The 22,232-nt window shown below is 35.5% G+C and overlaps 1 protein-coding gene across 1 annotated transcript in view; it reads right to left on the bottom strand.

The window, feature by feature from the left end:
* Positions 1 to 245: 245 nt before the first annotated feature.
* The window catches only part of how (protein held out wings), a 208,414-nt gene continuing 186,427 nt past the window's right edge, over positions 246 to 22,232 (bottom strand). The window contains exons 5-8 of the mRNA XM_090396334.1: positions 17,147 to 17,237; positions 4,543 to 4,803; positions 1,836 to 1,921; positions 246 to 817 (exon numbers count right to left, since the gene is read on the bottom strand). Of these exons, the coding sequence (XP_090252460.1) occupies positions 1,848 to 1,921; positions 4,543 to 4,803; positions 17,147 to 17,237 (426 nt within the window). The 3' untranslated portion in view covers positions 246 to 817; positions 1,836 to 1,847. The remainder of the gene's footprint in view (positions 818 to 1,835; positions 1,922 to 4,542; positions 4,804 to 17,146; positions 17,238 to 22,232) is intronic.

Raw genomic sequence — 22,232 nt, 5'->3', positions numbered from 1 at the left:
TATAAAAATATAGACATCAGGTTTTTTTTTTTAAATTAATAGATCCTAAAATGGAAAAAAAAAACAGTAACATGATATCAGGCAATATTTAACACCCCTTTTTCTTTTACAGACAGTATACTGCTTCTAAATATTTTGCAGTTGTGGTTTAAAATTTATTTACACTTAACACTGGTACAAGCTTCCAACATTTTTGTTAACTTTTCAGTCTTTTGATGTGTGAAAGTTAAGTACCAAAGCTGCTTCTTTGTTATCAGATCTTTACAAGCATTGTTCCAAACAACTGGAATGTTCCTTTTTTTTTTTTTTCGAGTACAAATAATTTCTTTCATACAATATTAATACAAGAACTATACAAAAGAAAAGAAAAGGAAAAAAAAAGCAGCTGCCATATTTTACCTGTTAGTCACAATCCAGTCCCATGTTACAAAGTGAATATATTTTCATAGTAGGTTAGCAAAATTGTCCATTACAAATGTTATCAGCAACTTTTTTATTTTTATTATGTTACTATTCAAAGAGGAGACGTTACCAAACACTAGGAAGCAGAACAGACAAAAGTGATATTACCGCAACGGTGGCGTCGAGGTAGGACATTCAGAGCTTGTAAGGCACGCCACTTGGGTCATGTGACCAGCTTTGGTTAGTTGATTATCTTGACAACGAATGAAGGAAGAATGGTGCACTGCACTAAATGGCTGTTGTGGATGAATGGCTGGCTTCATACAGCCGTGCAGACACTGAGCATCAATGGGATTCACAGGTGGGTGGGTTAGTAGTCTCAGCTGTCATGGTGATGGTGGTGGTGTCATGAAGGCTGGGGTTAAAATGCGAACAAGAGAAAAAAAAAGAAAAAAAGTGTTAGTTATTGTCTAAAGCTTTAAACATGGTAGCTGTAGCAATCTGTTAAATTTTTTTAAAATGGTAGTAAGTGCACTAAAGTTATGAAGTGAGAAATTTTTGTAAGATTATATATGCAGTGCATAATTAGATATTCAAAAAAAGGTATTTTAAAAAAGAACATTAGATTAAAAGAACATTTTAATCTAGATGTTAACTAACCCAAATAAGCTAAAAATGACAAAGCCAATTCACTTTGATTTACTTTTGTAATTTTTATTAAACATTTTATCAGTTTCTGTAGTCCTTCACTCCATACACAAACATTTTTGAACAGCATTGTATTCAAATGATGAATAAAATCAAGTGCTATATTATATATGGTTAAGCAATTTATTCTGAATTTGCATATGCAGTGAATTTCAAAACTTATGAAATGCATTATATGTTCACTTCTCAGAGAATTTGAGATATTTACTAGAAAGTTCATTTTTACTATATATTTACAGAGATAGTAAACAAAGTAGTACACAAACTGTTAATTCAGCAACATCACTTGTTAGTGGAAATTTATGTTTCAGTTAAACATGAAAATGCATACAAACCAACTACAGATTGTAGAATAGAACTGATAAAAATGGCAGGAGTTGTGAATGTAACTATCTTTAACATGTAATAAATGTATATATGATGGCCACTTAAAAAAAACAAAGTCCTTAAAACTGAACTCAAAAGGCCATCATTCGTAATTCTGCTATATAATTTTGATTAACATAATTAAAAAAAAACTATCACAATGTCATGGATAAATTACATATGAAAACTGGTGATAAATGCTTGTTAATCATGCAGTATTTAATCCATGGAATCTTCCCTAAAAGGTGAGAAAATCTGACAGCTAAATGTATCAGTGCATTATTACCTTAAAATATTTGTGCTAGTGTAAAATGTTGTCTCAATTAATGTGTCAATAAGAAGAGGGGGTCAAAACTAACCTTGATGAATATTTATGATAAAGATGCAGCCCTCTGGTAAGGGTGTTCTCGTAGCCCGAAATGTCTTCTTTGCTTAGCCACTGCACCTACATACACAGGGTAGAAGCTTTAACAAAACACTTCCATACAGTTTACCAATACATACAGGATGAGGGAAAGGGAGTGAGGAAAATATTATATATCCAATTTCCACAACAAAAACAAATTTCTTAAATATACATTTATTCAATTTCTGCAAATTTAATGGAGACTAATTTTTTTTTTTTTTTTTTTTTAAACTCTTCCAATCTATGGCATGGAATGATAACTGTAATACCAAAAAATCATGTAGACTAAGAACAAGCAATGAAAATTAGCATTCAATTCGTTATCTTAGGATTTTTTAATATATCATTTAAAATAAATACTCAATCCTGACAGTGATTGGAAGAGGAAGGAATAAACTTGTCTGTTGAAAAGAATAAAAAAAAAAAAATAGCAGGTGAAGAAACATTTACTTCTTAATTACTATATATATGGAAACTTAAAGTATTTCAAAATGTCCTAAATCAAATTCTAAGAAAATCATATTAAGAAATGAATAACAAATTGAATAAATGCTAAAATTTGCAATGTCAGGAAATTTGCATAGGGAATTTTGAATTCATAGAGGACACATTCAAAGCTGAAGGAATTAATTTTTTAAAAATAAAAGTAACATGCATTATTTTCAACAACAAACCACACGAGCAATTAAACTTCTAATTTCGGGAATAAATGTAATATGCATATATATCATATGGCATACCCAATACACTTTCAATCAATAACTTACAGAGTATTTTAATTAGCTGACTAAATGATATGACAAAACTATTCAAACATAAGAAATCTCAATTAAAATGATATTCTTTAAATAATTATTACTTCATGCCTTGTATATAATCTCATAAATGTCAGAATTCCTAGAAGTACGATTATAAAAATATTTTCTGTACTACAGGTATAAATAATGCATTTGTACAAGTACTCGTGTACACATGCACACGCGCGCGCACACACACACACACAGAGAGATAATGAAAATACTTATTCTCAATAAACTATATATTCAGATTTCTTTAAAGTAATATAAAACAATTATTATACAAATGGCAAATGAATGTCTATATTTACATGGAGCCTGCCATGAAATCTTAATTGTCATAAACCATAATTCTATCGTGAGTATAATCTATGGCCTTTTCTCAACAACAGAAATTTTCTCCAACTATATACTTCCTAATGTATTTTAAATATAATAAAAGAAGGTGATGATCCTGCAATCACCAATTTTATGAATGCAAAACGCCTCCAACTTTATCACGTTGTTCGAAACCTATATGGGGGGGGGGGCCTTTTAATATGCTCAGAAAAGGCCATGTTGCTGCTTATTTGAGAACAAATAAGCTTAAGAGTAAATATACTGAACATCACCTGCGCAAAATGGAATGCATACAAAGTAACTTATTTACAAAGATAAAAAAAAAGACAGTGGTATTCAACTGATCACTATATTACTTTTTAGCACCAAACAGAATGAGTAAAAAAAAGTGTGCATCTCTCCCCCCCCCCTAAAGCATACACGCACAAATGAATGAAAATAAAAGGAGGGGGGGGAATATATATATATATATATATATATATATATATAGACAAATAATGAAAACAATTCACAAAAACAATGACATTGGCCCCATTCCCATTCGATACCCATGTTTCTTTAAATAAGCTCATTTTTCAACATATACATACAGATATTTTAAAATACACTAATTGTGTATATATATATATATATATATATATATATATATATATATATATAATATTAGTATATCTAATCAAATAAACCACTTGCAGTTTGAACCCTTCTGAAAGAAATGCTATCAGATTCAAAAGATAAATCTACTGCAAAATATATTTTTTTCTGGAAATCCCTGCCAAAACTCAACCATTAAGATTCAACATGAATGCCCTTACACAGCTGTAACTAATCAGAAAAATAACAAGAATAAACAGATTATAAAGTGACCAGTTCTTAAAAGACACCAGGCTACTGAATATGTCATGAGGTAATCATGTGTCTCACCGCTACATTTTTGTGGATTTTCAATCCATGAGGATTCCTTGTACTGTGAAACACTCATCTACATATCCCTGAGATTGCTGAACTTGTTGCAAGCAAACATCAAGAACGCATCCTTGTCCTGCTGGAAGTAATGTTGCAGTTTGCTTCAAGACAATTCTTAAAAATGCAACCTTTCAGTAGCTGAAATATCTGATAATTTAAGATTTAACTACAAAAATTTATTCTTTGTATCTGAGTTGAGCAATAAACAGTGCAAGTAATGCACAAGTCTGTATAATCTATGTACTACTTAAAAATCAAGAAATGATTTAAATATATTATATATATATATATGTTATATATATATATATATATATATATATATATATATCACAGAACTTGGATGCACAAAACCAACAAAGTAGGATATCCTAATTCAGCCTCACATGCACACATAATAACTGGTTTCATCCAGTCACACTTAGAGACTAATTACCATTGACTAAATTAAGTGCCCTGTTACCAAGGGCAAGCTGTAAAAAAAAAAATTAAATAAAAAAAAAAAAAAAAAAAAGTAACCAGTCTTGTCAACAGCATAGGCTTATCTTCCAAATAACCCACCAGCTGCTTCAGCAGTATATTCAGCCAGAAGAGGAGATGCTAGTGCTGCATATTGATGATAATCTGCATATGTGGTATAGAGTAGTCCTGCTTCTGTCGGTGTGATGAGAGGAGGTGGTCCTCCACCATTCAGAAGAGCTGCGGTTGTTGGTACTGGCAATCTAGGAGATAAAATCAGTGGGGCTCCTAATGGTGTAGCTGGAGTTCGAAGGGGACTGGACAAAGCAACTGGAGGTGCAAGTAGTCGTGGTGGTTCTGTTTCTGCAGAATGAAATGGTATATTATTTATTGTTGAAAAAAAAACTGAGAAACATGCCAAAAAAAAAATGAGAGTACAACTATTCTACAAAAATATTAACACTCTCCAATTCTTTTCTCAAAGATCTTTATAAGGATATTACATGAATTTAATAACTGATAGAATGCTAGTTCAAATGGAAAGAGTAAAAATTACATAACAGCAATACTAGCAATTAAGTATTAGTATACAACTAGAATCCTAATTATCAAAAAATACAAAACTGAATGAATTTATTGTGGTTCATGTAAATCAAAGCAATACCTATAAGTTTTTCTATCTAAATATCTGATTTCATCAAGATGACAAAAAAAAAAAAAAAATTAAAGCAACTCCTGCCCATAAAATGTAAACCTACAGTGCAATAAGTTAAGGAATTTTTCTTAATATTTTTATTTACTTTGTTACATAATTGAGAACTTCTGCTCTAGAAACAAACATGGAACTTTTTTCAAACCACTTCAGGCCTCCAATAAGTGGGACACCACACAATGAAATCCATTTCCCACCTCACAAACAGGTTCACAGTGGGATTTGAACTTGCAGCCTATGAGTCAAAGAGCAAGTATGCTAATCACCTTGCCAACCAGACTGGCCAATTGGCAAATTTCTTTATGGTTCACTTAAAGAACAGCTATTTACCATGCATTTCAACAACCACGTGGTTGGTACTGTTTCACTTACTATGATTTATCTGCTCTGACTCTACAAACTTGAATATTTTTTAAAGAAAATTTGAAGTTTGTTTTTGAAGATCAGTAATATCCATCAAGGATGTATCATGATTACTGCTGTAGTTTAGTGGCCAACTGTTGATGCAAAAAAGACTGCCTTTTCTTTTCTAAATCATATTATACATCATCTTCCTGGATCAGTTAAGACCATCTGTAGAAAGCCTACCTTACTAGAGGATGCATTCATATGGACTCCTGCCAAAGCCCAGGTCAGCCAGTACCTGATTTAATTACATTCAGACTGCCCTTTTCTTCTGAAGGGTTATTAATGAATATATTCATTAATAAAATACTGAATTATTTGCCTAAGCAATCCCTCCTCCTGAGCAAATTCTTCTTTCAGAAGAATTGCCCATTATCATATAAAAATTAAAATTTTCCACTTATTCATGTTCATAAACTAATCTTCCAAAGACGAATAGCATTCTTGATCTCTTCTTGGTGCACAATTACTGCAGGTCTGCTGAGGCTATACTGAAGAACATTTCTTCTAGAAGAAATGCCAACTCACAAGAACATGGCTTTAAATTTTTCAGGAAATGACAATGTATACTAAAATATTAATTAAAAAACTTTAATCAATACTTCCTATATTTTTGGAATGTTACATTGCTATCTTCTGGGATCACAAAACTATGATATGTACACGCAGGCACATATCATAGTTTTGTGATCCCAGAAGATAACAAAACTATGATATGTACATGCAGGCACTAACAACAAGCAAATGAGGCTGAAGAAGGCAACTGAAGTTGGTCCTAGAGTTGTAAAGGTGCCCCCTAGTGGGCTAAATTGTCTTGGCTGTTGTTCTTAGGATGCAAGAACAACAACATTTGGGTGCATGACTGTCCCAAATTTGGAACAGTCATGCACCCAAATTTGTTGAGGTTTGGGAAGTTTTTTTGTTTTTTTTTTTAGAGCTGAGGCTGATTCTAGGAATAATCTTTCATACTTATATTTGCTGCGGTGTAGTAACGTGGCTTTCTTCCGGCGTATTCTATGGTGGGTATCTAGTGCATGGTCAGCAAGTCCTGAGTGACTGTATTGGTGAAATCGGATGTAGTCTTTGTATTCAGATATCCTGGTATTAGCTGTCCTGCCTGTTTGGCCATAGTACTATGCAGTATTCGTGAAACTACGTAGTTTCACCAATACAGCCTGTTTGGCAGTAGTAACTACGACCAAGCAGGCAGGACAGCTAATATCAGGATATCCGAACACAAAGACTACATCCGGTTTCACCAATACAGCCACTCAGGACTTGCTGGTCATGCACTATATACCTAACACAGAATATGCTGGAAGAAAGCCACGTTACTACACCACAGCAAATATAAATATGAAAGATTATTCCTAGAATCAGCCTCACCTCTAAAAAAATTTGGCCACATTAAACTGGCAAAGAATCAGCCCCACCTCTAAAAAACTTGGCCACATTAAACGGGCAGCTATTTATCTTTGTCCATACTGCTACTCTAAGTCTTCCTGCAGGATCTCTGAATCACCATTTACTATCGCCCTACACAGTTCAGCATCATCAGCAAACAACTTGAATATTTCTTGTCAAATCACTTTCTATATCACTGATGCACAAATTAAACAACTGATTGCCGAGTGGGCATGGATGTTTGCAATTGTCTTTAGGTGGGAGATGAATTCCATCACCCAGTGTGAGATCAATGCCCTGCTTAATGAAGGCCTGAAGTGGCTTGAAAAAGTTCCATCCATGTTTTGTCTCTAGAACAGAAGGCAACTGAAGTTGCCATGTAAAAAATAAATAAATATATATATATATAATTGATAAAAAACAGAAAAAAATCCTTAGCCCACAGTATGAAATGTACTATAGGCTTGCAAATAACCTTTCATGGTTGGGAACAATATAAAAAACAGAGGACCAAATACTGAGCTCTGGGGTGCACCACTGGTTTCATTTGCTCCATATTAATGTAACAGAGTTCTATGTGGAATCCTGTCAAATGCCTTTCCAAAATCAAGCAGTATCACTGAATAGCCATTTCCCAAACTCAACTGTCACTTTATTATAAAAAGTAAGCAAATTACTAAGACCCATGCCTTAGTAATTTACTATGCACCATCTATGTTTCACAAAACCATGTTGTCCCTTACAGAATATCGTTTTCTTATCCACTCAGTTCCAAATTCATTCTTTCACCGATTTCTCAAACACCATAACCATTCCTGAGATGCCGATTGGCCTATAATTTGATGCTTCTGTTTTGGAGCCTCTTATTTTGTACTCTTTCCACTTTACTGGCACCTTCCCAGTACTGAAGCTTAAATTAAACAGCTTGGTCAGAGGGGCATGATAATTCCCTTGCACAAGCAAGGGAATTATCAGCCTGTGTATGAGATAATACACAGGCTGATATGCCACCTAATCCCATGGCTGTATTCACATTGAGGTTTTGCAATGTCTTTGAGTCTCTATTTTCCTATCAGTCAATGTCATATCTAGCACTGCAACATCATCACTTTGATGGTATTGCACTCTTTTTTTTTTTTTTTTTGCTTCTATTACCTTACCATCAGCACTTTTTAAAGTAATCTTTCAATAGTCATTCCTGCAAATAAAAGCAGGAATATAGTGAAAGAACTCTAGGATTTCTTTTGGCTCTATCAGCTAGCTTCCACTCGTAATTAGTGTTGGCCTTCCTTATTATACAAGGTCACCCTTCTTGATTGCATCTTGTACTGCTCATGGGCATGCTGATTACCTCCCATAACTTTTTTCTTTGTCTACAACTCTTGCTTAATGATGCTATTCATCCACGTAACTCCTACTCAATTTTTCCTTCTAACTCTGGGTATACATTCGAATACTGCTTTTGTCAAATACCCTCTTCAGCTTATCATAATCACCTGCTTTGTAATTCCATATCTATCCCTTCTTAACAGAAAATTTTACGTGTCTGGCTCTACCAGGACTACAAGATCACTTTCTCCGAGCAGAAACAACATGGCTAAATTGGTCAGTGTTAAGTTCTCTGATGCTATGATAAGATCCAGAAAGCTTGAACCTCATGTCCCCCCCCCCCCTCCATTATATGTTGCCTCAGGTAATTATCTCTCAGAAGTTCTATAAATTCCATTTTCTTCCCATGACCATTCCTCCTCCAAATCTAGTTAATAATTACTTGACCTCGAGTAATTCCTGGTAACTCCTACTAATTTGCCAATGCAAGTCATCTACATTCTCTTTTATGTGCCCCCCCCCCCATTATAGCAGCAACCAATTACATATTTTGTTCTGTTGGCCTCTGTCTCACACCATAAAGTCTCAAATGACTTGCCATGGCACCCTCTGCATCCCTATCCCATGATATATTTTTACTCTTTCTGGCTTCAATTCCTCTGTTATTACTAGCAACCCCCCCCCCCCCCAGCCTTTTTTTTCTGTTCTCTCTCTCTCAAGACACCATATTCCTTGCATTCCGTTCCTAAATATCATCGGTCAACTAAGTCTCACTAATGCCTATAATGTTTGGCAAAGTTGAATTAACCAATGCCAAAAAATTTCTCACTCCTTACCTGCAATTATGATTACAACTTGCCAAAAAAATAAATACAGTCATATCCCGACTTACGCGGTTTCTTATATGTACGTATTCCCGTCCCGCTTCACCACTAGTCGTATCTTTCAGGCACCGGCCGCATTCGCCAGTGTCGCATGCTGTAAACAAGCACTGACGTGTTTTGCGTGGCCTCCATTCATACAAGATTTTTATAGTCTACAAACCTTGCAATTGTTTAATGTTATGTTCTTGATAAAAATTTTATCACATAAAAAATAATAATGTCATCCAAAAAAGCAAGTCCGATTCTTCTACAGCAACAAGAAAAGAAAAACATTGACTTTGGAAACAAAACTCAACATTATTAAGGATTTTGAAGGGGGAATGAAAATTTGTGAGCTAGCAAAGAAGTTCGATCTACAGGAATCCACAGCAAGAACAATCATAAAAGAAAGGTTTACAGATTTTGGAGGACATAGATTCTAACGAGGAACGAATTGTAGCCACAAGGCAAGGAATAAAAAAAATCATTAGCTTGCTATGAAGAAATTTTGCGTGACAAGAAAAAGACATTATGCCTTCAGACGAATCTATTAGATTTTATGAAACCATCGACATCGAAATAACTTTCTTTTTTTTTATGTACGAAAAATTACAATTATGATTATATTTCTTAAAAAATATAGGTGTTTTTGTAAACCTTTGGTCACAATTGTATGTTTGTATATATAAATTACATTCAAAATTATATCCCGAGTTACGCGAATTCGACTTACGCGTTTTTTGTTGGTCCCACCTACCGCGTAACTTCGGGGTTTTACTGTGCATGAATAAAACTAGATTATCCATAAAAGAAAAGAAAAAACAACCAGAAAGTTATCACATAACATGAGTTAATCTATTCTTCATCTTCCTCTTAATGTACCATGCTCGATAGTCTGCCACAACCTGGCTTCTTTTAAACCTTCTCTAATTAATCCTTTACAGATCATTTAATCTTATCTATAGTGCTGTGCACTTTTGCCTTCTTCACCATTCTTATTTTACAAACCCTCTGGCATTTACAAAAATGTTAAAGTCATAATATAGTGTACAATGATAAAAGGTGCCATATACCAACAGCTAAAAAAAAATGAGAAATTAAGCATAAGGATAGTGTTTGAATCAATGATACATTCTGCTTCTGGTTGACATCCAAGAATGGATTTATATTAAAATACAATTTGCAACTGTGTATGCAGAATAAAACAGGAAGGCTGCTGACATGAAAAAGAGAAAGATTAGCAAGAGTGCAAGAATGGATATATTAGGCAGAACATGTTTCTGTATGTTTAGGTAAATGTCCAGAGTTAAGTTTTGGTACTTCAGGAATAAGATGCTGATAAGCAGTGGCCATCTTACAAAATAAGTGAAAGAAATCAATGTGTACTTCATTTTATAGCTTATCTCCAATACAGTTAATGCCTACTGAAGAGTGATCTAGTAATCCAATAGATCGTGGCATTAAAACTGAACAATGACCAAAAGCATTTCTTTCGAGAAGCTACAAACTGTCAATGTTCTGCGGTACCTTAATTCTTTGATCTAAGATTCTTGCATACTTTGGAAAGTGTTTCTGATCTCCATCCTGACAATAAACTATGTCCCTTCCATGAAGTGAATAATCCTGCAGTAATCATCAGAATTCAATCTTTACAAATGGACAGTTTGTACATTTGCTACAACAACTTGTGCAAAACCACTTTCTGGTAGAAAGTATAATGGATCAGTGACCCTAGGCATCCACTGCTTGCTAACCTCTATTGGAAGTCTAATGTGGCCTGTTGCCAAGTTATTATTATTATAAAAAACCTCCATGGAGTCAAAGACTCATCATGGAAGGTCCACTGTTATACACACAGGTTATCATACCACACCTTAAACATATTCCCTGTCTCTGTGCTCATCACACTCTTGGGCAATGCATGCCAATCACTCACCACTCTCCATGCAGAAAACCTGCTCCTCACTTCCTCGCTCACACCCTCCTTATACAGCTTCCAGAGATGACCTCTTGTTCTCCTGCTATCTTCACCCATTCTGTGCAAAACCTCCCTGACATTAATCTAGTAATAACATCTTAACAGCTTATATGTCTCGATCATATTCCCACCTCCTTCTATCCACCATTTTCTGCAAATTGCATTTTGTCAATCTGTCTTCATACTCTACATTCCAGAGATCAGAAATCACCTTAGTCAATCACCTCTGAACTTTTTCCAACACATCTTCATCTTTTTGGAAACCAGGTGACCAGATCTGTGCACAGTAATCTATATGTGGCCTGATCAAAGCCTTATGCAAAGGGACCATAACATCCTTACTTCTACAAGTCAATGTCCTCTGCATCATTCCCATTATCCGCTGTGATCACCAGATCAAAGGATCCAGCTTCCATCTCCCTTTTTCAATGAAATGCAGGTGAGATAATACAAAGACATGCCAAACACACTACAGGAATTTTGGCATTTGAAGATAGATACAGGAGTAAAATGGTTCCCCAAATGCTGTGATTCCTGTAGCATGTTTTGCATGTCATTGTAAGATCTCACCTGCATTTTGCTTGCTAATTCATTACTACAGGCTCTCCTACCCCACATACTATCTAGAAGAATTTGTTTAATTATATAAAAAATTATATAATTAAATAAAATAAAGTTAAGAAAGATTAGCTGATTTAAAAAGTCTACATCTGGTCTACATCCATCCCACAAAGCGGATGGATGTAGACCATCGGATCTGTTTAAGTAAAGAGAGTGAAGTCAGTAAGGAAATACTATGAGTAGGCATATTTAAATAAATTATACTGAAATAAACTCACAAAAATGTTCTTTTATTAATATAATTTTCGTCTAAGTATCAAAAGGCATCTGCAATATATGTAAAAAGCTAATCGAAAAATAACTGACAATTCCGAAAGGTGCCACCTAAGTAGCTAATGTAAGATAACTAAAAAAGGTCATTGAATTTCCTAACTTATTTAAGAAAATAAAATAGAAAAAAAGTTATATAATTAAATAAAATAAAGTTAATAAAGATTAGCTGATTTAAAAAGTACTATCTCCCACAAAGGGGATGGATGTAGACCATCGAATCGGTTTAAGTTAAGAGAGTGAAGTAAAGTTTCATGTTTCTTTATAAAGCTGTTCCCATGAGGAACTCACTTTCATGAAGGAATCTGGTATTGTTCCAATGAACTCTATGTCTAGTGTTGATAGCATGCTCTGCAAGTCCAGGCTGCTCAAGGTATTGAATATAAGACTTGCGTTCTTCTAGCGGAATAAAAGCAGATCATAATGTTTGTCTGAAATAAGATAACCCACAAGAGCAAGGAATCTGGTAGACACTTGGTTAATTGAGATTTGGAAGCTTGTCCTCAGAAGAAGCAAGAAAGATGGAGATTTTACATGGGGCAAAAGGCAACAAAAAAATTCAGTGGTTTTAAAACTTTCGCTATGCATTCACTAATGCCTTGCACATGAGGGATAGGAATACAAGTTATTTCTTCTGTATTTCAAGAGGTAGAGATAACAAAACTGTTCAAAAGCTTTTGATGAAAGAATTCTTATAACCATTAAATAAAAAAGTGGAAATAATAGGTTGAATTCTTTCTGTAATGGTTCATCTGATTAACATAAGGAGTGGGCCCGATGAATCAATGTTTTAATAGTTCCAGCCTTTTGACTGGAATGGTGATAAGATTCAACATGGATAAAATGGCTTGTATGAGCTTCTTCCGAAAAACTGAGAAATATAGGCTAACATCTGAATGACGAAGAATTAAAAGTTCTACAAAGGCAAACTGCTTATTTATTTCTTCTAGGGTGAATTGGATCTGGGGATGAAGTGCTTTTAATTTATAGAGCAACTGCTGTAATTCATAGGAAGAGCCATTCCAGATAGCAAAAAATATCATCTACATATCTGAACCAGTGAGTAGGTCTAGGTGAAATGTCAAAAATTACATTTGCTATACAAGAGTAAGATATCAGTATATCTATGAGAAATGGTTTTCGATCATAAGAAGAATAACAATTAAAAATGAGAAGGAAGAATACAAAGTATGCCTGTTAATTAATGAGACAACTGTTATTATATCTAAACAAAGTACTATATTTGGAATTGTCAATTACATCATCATCATCAAATTCCTGCCATGTACCATCAAGGTGTACAGGATATGATAGTAGTACATGAAAAATTTACATCATTACTAACTTCCTATCTATAATTTTCCTCCAAATCAGTCTGTTACTTGTCAAGATTCCAACATTATCAGATCTTATATTTCTATCATCTAAGGCACTTTATACCATATCAATCCACCTATATCTTGGTCTTCCTCTGGGTCATTTTCCTGCCAACCTGCAGAGAACACTTCTTTTGCTAATCTTTCCTCGCACATTTTATTTAAGTGACCATACCACCTGAGATTAGCTCTGCTGACACATTCCTGGATGCTGACAATGTCAAGTTTTTTCCTAATATCCTCATTTTTAATATGATAATGCCATTGATGCCATCTGTTCATGCCTCTAATCTTTCTCAGGAGTCTTATATCTGCGGTCTCTAGTCTTTGGTCAAGTGTTTTACTTCTGACCCAGCTCTCAGATCCATAAGTTAGAACTGGTTTGAACACTGTCTTGTATACAGCTAATTTAATATTCCGACTAATTTCTCTCTTATTCCATATGAACTTATACAATTGACTTCCTACCATACCAGCATTGTTGATTCGGTTGTCTATTTCCATATTTAATTTACTAAAAATCGTGCCTAAGTAGCGGAAATGTTTTACTTGTTCCACAGGTTCTCCATTCATAACACAGTTAACATTTTCAACGATTCTGCCTATTCTCATTGTCTTTGTCTTTTTATTGCTGACCTTCATACCATATCTATTAACAACAGTTATTCAATTTAGTCAGGGAATCTTGCAGACTTGCAGCGGATGTATTTAGAAGTATATCATCATCCACATAAAGCAAAGAGCTGACATTAACATCTCCAATTCTGATATCAGGTTTAATACCACTTTCTTTCATAATGTGATCCATATAGATAATGAATAACAGAGGGGATAATGTACATCCTTGTCTGATACCAGATTTAACATTAAACCATCTTTCTGTACTTCCTTCAATTCTAAGTACTGACTTAAAAATCAAATAAAGACTAAGTATTGCTTGATATAATGCCCCATTGACACCATATAACTAGCGTATTGAATGGCTTCTCTCTTGGCACCATGTCATATGCCTTTTCCAGAGTATTTCCCTACTGAGTAATTCTCACATTGTTTTATTTCCCTTTTTATATATGGTCTATGAAAGCGCTACTCCAATCATTGGGAATTCGTCCCTCTGTCCAGGACTTCTGAACTATGCAGTGCCGCCACTGTAAGACTTCTTCACACCACTTCAGCATTTCTTGTTGAATTTCATCTACTCCTGTTGCCTTTCCACATTTCAAGCCTTTGATAGCCTTTTCTACTTCAAGTATGGATATGTATTCCTGACTGTATGCTGTTGAGTGTTTTTTTACCACTGTGCTATCAGTGCTTGTTTCATTTAACAATTTTTCGAAGTAATTACTCCATACTTCAAGGATTATCTTTTTCTTCTGTTTTCATGTCACCTTTATCATCTCTAAGTCCTTTAACTTATTTGCCAGGAACTTTTGATATGCTTTCTTCTTTTCCTTCACTGCCTCTTTAACTTCCTGTGTCCACCATGGTGTTCTGATTTTTCTATCCTTGCAAACAACCTCACCACATGCCTCTTTGGCTGAAACAATCAGGGTTTTCTTCAAGGCTTGCCACTGAATCTCCAAGGTTTGATTCCTGTTCTCAAACTCTTTCATTTTCTTTTCAATAATATTTCTGTATTTTAGTCTACAGTTTACATCTGAGAGCTGCTCAAATTTTATTCGCTTTAAAACTTTCTTACATGTTATTCTTTTCATTTATTTTAAGGAATGCGGAGAACCGACCAGGGCTTCTGACCTAAGGTCCAATCCTCACCTTCTTGTGGTGCACCCTGTTTGGGTATCTATCTGGATACTGAATGGACGAGGATGGGCTGGCAATTTGGGATTTAGCGGACCAAATTGTATTCTTATGAGCTTAACAAAATACAAAATGATGGTACAACATGACAAAATTGTCAGTTACACAGATTCAAAATAATCTCCATCCAACTCCACACAATTCTTATATCTGTCATGCAGGTGCTGGAAGGCATGGTGGAAGTCTGAATGGAAACCTTCTTCAGTCTCTGGGTCACGCCACGTTGGATGTTACTGAAGTCACTGCCACCTCAATGTCACTAAAGCGTACCCCCTTTCAAGGTACACATCACCTTCAGGAAAAAGGAAAAAGTCTGCAGTAGTCAGATCTTTTGAATAAGGGGGATGTTCGATCACACAGGTCAACTCCGAAGCCAGAAAATGGTTCACAGGTAGTGCACAGTGTGTGGACGCATTGTCATGCAACAGAAACCAATTGTTGTGGAACAGTTCTTTCCTGACATGTTGCATGCTGATGTACAGACATTGCATTACTCCTAAATAATACTGATCGTTCACTGTGGTGCCCTCAGGAACAAATTTGCAGTGAATAATTCTGGGTGCATCAGAGAAGAAGAAAAAAAGAAAGCCATTGTCTTGACACGTGATTTTTGGAACCTGACTTTCTTCTGCCGGGGAGAAGATATTCCACGGCATTTCATGCTCTGATGTTTCGTTTCTGAATCAAAACTGTAAACACCAATTTTCATCACCTGTGACAACTCTTTGCAACACATCATGATCTTGATCAACTGGATGAAATTTTGATGAAATGCAACCTGGTGCTCTCTCTCTGTTTGTGTGTTAACATGTGCAGCACAAACCTCAAACAAATCTTCATCTTGTGCAAATTTCTTTCTAAGATTAATCTGGCTATTTCCTTACCGACACCAAGCTGTATGGTAAGCAGCCTAGTGGTTATTCACCTCTCATGGTCAAACAATTTTCCTAGCTTTCACCACATTTTCATTTGTTCATGCAGAAACTGGCCGTCCACAGTGTGGTTCATCCTCCAAGGACTCCCTCCATGCTTTAAAAAAAAAAAACAGTGGAAAATGTGACAACTGTGCATTTCTCAGACAGTCATTACCATAAACATTTTTTAGGTCTTGGTACATGTAGCAGTTTTTCCTAACTTATAGTGAAATTTTATGACAGCTCTTTGCTTCATGATGCAACTTTTGACATGCTCCACTTACACACTCTTACTTCAATGGTTGCCACAAGAAAACTGATGTATCATCAAACTCGAAAGTTGCACCTGTGATTACAACACACTATAGCAGTCAAAACTATAAACATGTTTATTACTTTTATTCAAAGGGCTGTCCTAAAAAAATCAATCTCATTACTGAATGAGCATAGTGTGCTCATTAAGTAATGATAAAAATAAAACACTTGATCAAAAATTGAAGACCACAAATATGAGTGTTCTGAAAAAGATTAAGGGAGTGAACAGATGGCATCAATGGCAGTATCATATTAAAAATGAGGATATAGGAAAAAACTTGACATTGTCATCATTTAGGAATGTACCAGCAAAGCAAATCTCATGTGGTATGGTCACTTAAATAGACCCATAGGAAGACCAAGTTCTGGGTGGATTGATACAATAAAATGTGCCTCAAAAGAGAAATATATGATCTGATAATATTGGAATCTTGACAGGATAACAGATTAACTTGGAGGAAATTTGTTGATAGAGTTAGTAATGATGTAACTTTTTCATGTAGTACTATCATAATATCCTGTACACTCCCTAAAGGAGTATGTGAGAAATTTGATGATTATGCTGATATATTATGAACTTAACAAACAGTAAAGTTTTTTTTAAACAGTATATATAAAAAAAATGTATAATGAATATAGAAATGAATAAAATTTAATCTATTTAATAAGAAAAAACAGTAAATAGGAGAAAAAAAACTTACGACTGTTTTTAGTACTGCTGTCCCTATATGTTCCATTAATTATAGCTAATTCCATTAACTGTCGCTTCTTCAATTCATCCTCGCCTTCCGTCTATAAAATTAAATAGGAAAAAACATGTGTGTGTGTGTGTATATATATATATATATATATATATATATATATATATATATATATATATATATATATATATATATATATATATATATAATAAGGTATTATTTAATACTGGTACAGATTCAATATATGCTGTGCTGAAAGAAGTGGTGCTGGGAGGGCATTATTTCAGAGAAACTCATCAGAAGATGAGTCTCAATAGATCACAGTATGGTGGCTGCTCTTCTAAGCACGACACCCAGACCAGTACCTAGGTCGCCTGCAGACAATTTGGTGCCCGCACGCCACACCTGAATGGTGCAGCATAGGAAGCAAGTGAAGCATAGTCTCAATGGCTGCCTTGATGTTTCCATTCTAGTGGCCTCATCGCCAGAGAAATCGCACCATGGCGGTATGAAAGCAACTCCAGCTAGCGCTGCAACGATACTATACGCGTAAGGCATGAACAGTATCATTGCCGTGGCTAGAAAGGATTCTGACTTAGAGGCCTTCAGTCATAATCCCACGGATGGTAGCTTCGCACCACTGGTCACTCGAACCAAGCACATGTACCAAGCGTCTGAACCTGCGGTTCCTCTCGTACTCAGCAGGATTACTATCGCAACGACTAGTCATCAGTAGGGCAAAACTAACCTGTAATCTTTATCAGGTCAGACACTGTTAGTGTCCTATAGTATACAATTACATCAACCTTGAGGTTCATCATCCCAACTATTATTCTCTTATTCTACAATAATATCAGGTCAGACTCTCTTGGTAATGTGCCCCTGTCTCGAATTAAGGACCTAAAGGCATTCAGTCCTTAATTACCCGTGGTACATAAACATAAAGTCGTTCAGTTCATGCAGTTACCACAGTATGACTTTTAGCCATACTCGCCAGTGCAAAATCAATACCTATATTATTTAGATCATCGCCAAATTTTCATGCTGTTGCTAATGCCAGCCATGGATCTGGCCTAAAATCCACAACATTCCTGTATTCTATATATTTGACCAAGCACATGATTTCTTGTTAGTTTCAATCTTAAAACTAACTTATAAACTAGCTTACTGACTAACTTACAACTAAGAACTACATTCCCACCTATTCCTATCAGGGAACTTCAATATTTCTTTCTTATTCAATCAATATATAATATCTTCATTCAGAGTTATTCATTATCAGACATGTCGACCCAGCGAGATCCACAATCTACCGAGAAACCCAATGCCACCGAGGTTGGGATTTATATACTAATTCCCTACGTTATATATGCATAGGGCACAGTGAGAGTCTTTAGGGCACTCTCACCTCTTCCCAACTCAAGCATTGGAAGTCAGATAGCCAAATTCCCTACGAAAAAGCTCATGCACATAGGTGTATGTGTGGGGGTGGCAATTCCCCATGTTAAAGACAGCACTGTGGCTCAATCCTTGTTGGATTAGTAGTCGGAGGCAGGCATATCTCTTCGGGATCCTCGATGGTCACCCGGACCCTGGTCTTATGAAGAAGTATTCACCGAGAATTATTTTCTTTTCAGCAGCTACCAATGGGCTCACTCCAATGATGTGTGCTACTGAAAGTGTCCAGATGATGCCTCCCCAAGACATAATTTAAATTCATGTGCTTTGAATTACTTGCAGACCCCAGGGGGTCTGCGGGATAGTTTATTTTTATTAAACTTTATCTTTTCATGTTCCTCACACCTGGCCTAATTGATATGTTCATATTCTTCGGAATATCTCCATTTATAACAGTATTGCATTGTCATAAATTACACATTTAGTGTTGTAAAATTGTAATTTATTACTTCATCTTTATGATATGTAAATTGTACAAAATTTCCATTTTGGATTTTATTGGGGCCCCCAGTGAATTAACATTCGCTACAGGGGGGTCTGCGACATCAAAAAGGTTGAGAAACACACTACTCTAAGATAATTGGAATAAGTGAAACTTGGTTGTCTGAGGAGGACATGATGTCAGTAACAGAAATAGAAGGATATATAATTTTCCGAAAGGATTGATATGTGAAAAGAGGGGAGCGCTGTTAATGATTGCAGAGGAATTGTATCCACAAAGTGTGGAAGTTGATAATGCATGCACAGATTTTGAATCTGTATGGTGGGAAGTTGAAATAAACAGGTTAGTATATCTGAAAAGATGCTGTTTATAGGCCAGAGAATACTGACTGTAAAATGTTTAGGCAAATTAGTTGAGCACGTAAAAAGAAGGTTATCCTGATGGGAGACTTTAATTACAGGAATATAGACTGAAAGGAGGAGACAGTGTATGGGAACAAGGAGAGTGATTTTTTTGGAATTTCTGAGAGATAAATATCTTCAGCAGAATGTGAGTGATGCAACCAGAGGCTTTAATTAAAGATACCAAGACGTTATATACTTGGTTTAATCCTTTATCCAAGTGTAAGCAAACAAAGTTTGCCTGCACTTTAATTTATAGTATAACCAAATGAAAAAACTTCCAACAGAGGCTTTAATGTTTTGGATTTGGTGATAACTTCACAAGATATAGTTGTTAATGAAGTGTTCATACTGTCGCGGGTTGGTGAGAGCGATCATGAGGTGCTTGTTTGGGAAGTGATGAAATAAGAAAAGGTCACTGCCAAAAATGTGGAAGTATAAAGTGGGTGATTATACGAAGCTCTGTAGTCAGTTAGCATCAGTACGTTGGATAGATCAGCTGAGTGGAAAAGATGTTGACAATACATGGAAACGTACAAGGAGTATCTGAAAAAAGCAATGTAAAACTTCATACCAATCAAGCAAGTAAATAGAGTATGAGTGAAATGGATTAACAGTGAAATCAAGCAAGCTGTGCTGGAAAAGAAAATGAAAAGGTACAAGACGGTTGTGGTGATCGGATCTATGAAGAGTATAAAGTGCATGCTGGAAAGGTGATGGACATGTTAAAGAAAAAAAAAGGTACAGTATGAGAGGAGATTGGCTAGTCAGGGCAAGGTTAACTCAAGGGAATTTTTCTGCTATATGGCGAGCAGGAGAAAGAATAATTATGACAGGTTGACACTGGTGGATAGTCATGCATCAGAATAACAGTTGCAAAGGATATAGTGGAATTACTGAACAAGCACTTCATCAGTGTATATCATACTGGTGTAAATGATGCAGAGTAATACACAGAAGGGAGGCAAGGTGTTGGTTGGGTTAGATATTAATAAGGCTGTGGGAATGGATGACATATCGCCATACAGTGGTGCCTCGTACTTCGAACATTCCAGAGTTCAAAAGCTTGAGAACGCAAGAAATTTGATTCACAGTTTGAACGGCGTTTCTAGGTTTGAACTTTTCCAGGAACTCAGAGTCATATAGCATTAGACAGTTTCGGCACGCCACTGGGCATGCTTCTCTCCCACTAATTTCCCTCACTCACTTCCCTGTACCTGCGCAGTGTGTGTCTGTCTCAGTCCGCTGTCCCTTACTTTACACAGTCTAGTCATTGTGCAATACATTTGTGTAGAGAATTTTTAACTGTTTTTGGCATTTTTTTTTTATTGTCCATGGCATCCAAGAATGTAGAAAGAACAAAACCTAAAAGAAAAGTTGTAGTATCGACAATTGAGAAGAAAAAATAAATTATCATGCAACATGAAAGCAGTACACGTTTGACGGATCTGGCGACGATGTTAAAATGCCAAAGTCAACGATAAGTAGCATTCTTAAGAATAAGGAAGCAATAAAAGCAGCAAATGTGGCTAAAGATGTGACAACATTGACCTCCAGGAGATCACGTTATTGAAGAGATGGAAAAACTCCTTTTAGTGTGGATAAACGAGAAGCAATTACATGGTGACGTTATTACTGAGAGAATTATTTGTGAGAAAGCCAAACATCTGCATAGTGAACTTAAGAAACGCACACCTGAGGCCAGTACTGAAAATGGGGAGTTTAAAAGAAGTAGAGGCTGGTTCAATAAATTCAAAAAACGAACTGGGATCCATAGTGTTGTCATGCACGGAGAGGCTGCGAGTGCTGATGTAGAAGAAGTGGACAAATTTGTAAAAACCTTTAGGGAGTACATAGATAGTGAGGGATTTGTATCTCAACAGGTTTTTAATTGCGATGAAACAGGTTTTTTTTGGAAAAAAATGCACAAAAGGACCTATATCACAAAAGAAGAAAAGACGGCACTGGGATATAAACCTATGAAAGATAGAATTACTTTGCTGCTTTGTGGTAATGCTAGTGGAAACTGTAAGACAAATTCAGTGCTATATGGTGAGCCAACACAAAAGCGTGGGTTACCAGAGATTTTTTCACTGAGTGGATTTATCAAGAATTTGCTCCCACTGTAAAAGCTTATCTTACTGAAAATAATCTACCATTAAAAGCTCTTCTAGTGATGGACAATGCTCCTGCTCATCCCCCAAATGTAGAGGAATTAAGTTGGTGAATTCAGTTTCAAGATAAAGTTTTTGCCACCCAATACCACTTCTATCATACAACCCATGGACCAGCAAGTGATTTCAAACTTCAAAAAACTGTATGTTAAGGCTATGTTTCAAAAGTGCTTTGAAATAACCAATGCCACAGAACTGACTCTTAAAGAATTTTGGAACGAGCATTACAACATTCTTCATTGTTAAGGATTGTCGATAAGGCATGGAAAGAAGTTTCTATTAAAACAATGATTTCTGCTTGGAAAACACTCTGGCCAGATTGCATTTCAGTCAGTGAAGTAGTAAGCTGTGAAGAAGAGTCTGTTGTAAATGAAACAGTGTCTTTGGGTAAAGCTGTTTGATTAGAGGTGAGTAATGAGGATGTAGAGGAGTTAATAGATGATCATAAAACCGAACTCAGCACAGAAGAACTTCAAAATCTTAACAATCAACAACAAAGAGAAGTGGAAAAAGAAATTTTTATGGAAGAGAAGGATGCATTTCCAATGCTGACCTTCAAGAATTGTTCTCTGTTTGGGTTAGAACACAAGCTATTGTAGAAAAATGGCACT

The sequence above is a fragment of the Typopeltis vanoorti genome, chromosome 8 (genome assembly GCF_054136105.1).
Source record: "Typopeltis vanoorti isolate ZY-2024b chromosome 8, IOZ_Tvanoo_1.0, whole genome shotgun sequence".
Classification (NCBI taxonomy): Eukaryota; Metazoa; Arthropoda; class Arachnida; order Uropygi; family Thelyphonidae; genus Typopeltis; species Typopeltis vanoorti.
Note: the sequence above shows the minus strand (reverse complement) of the source record. Positions and strands in the feature narration are given on the sequence as shown.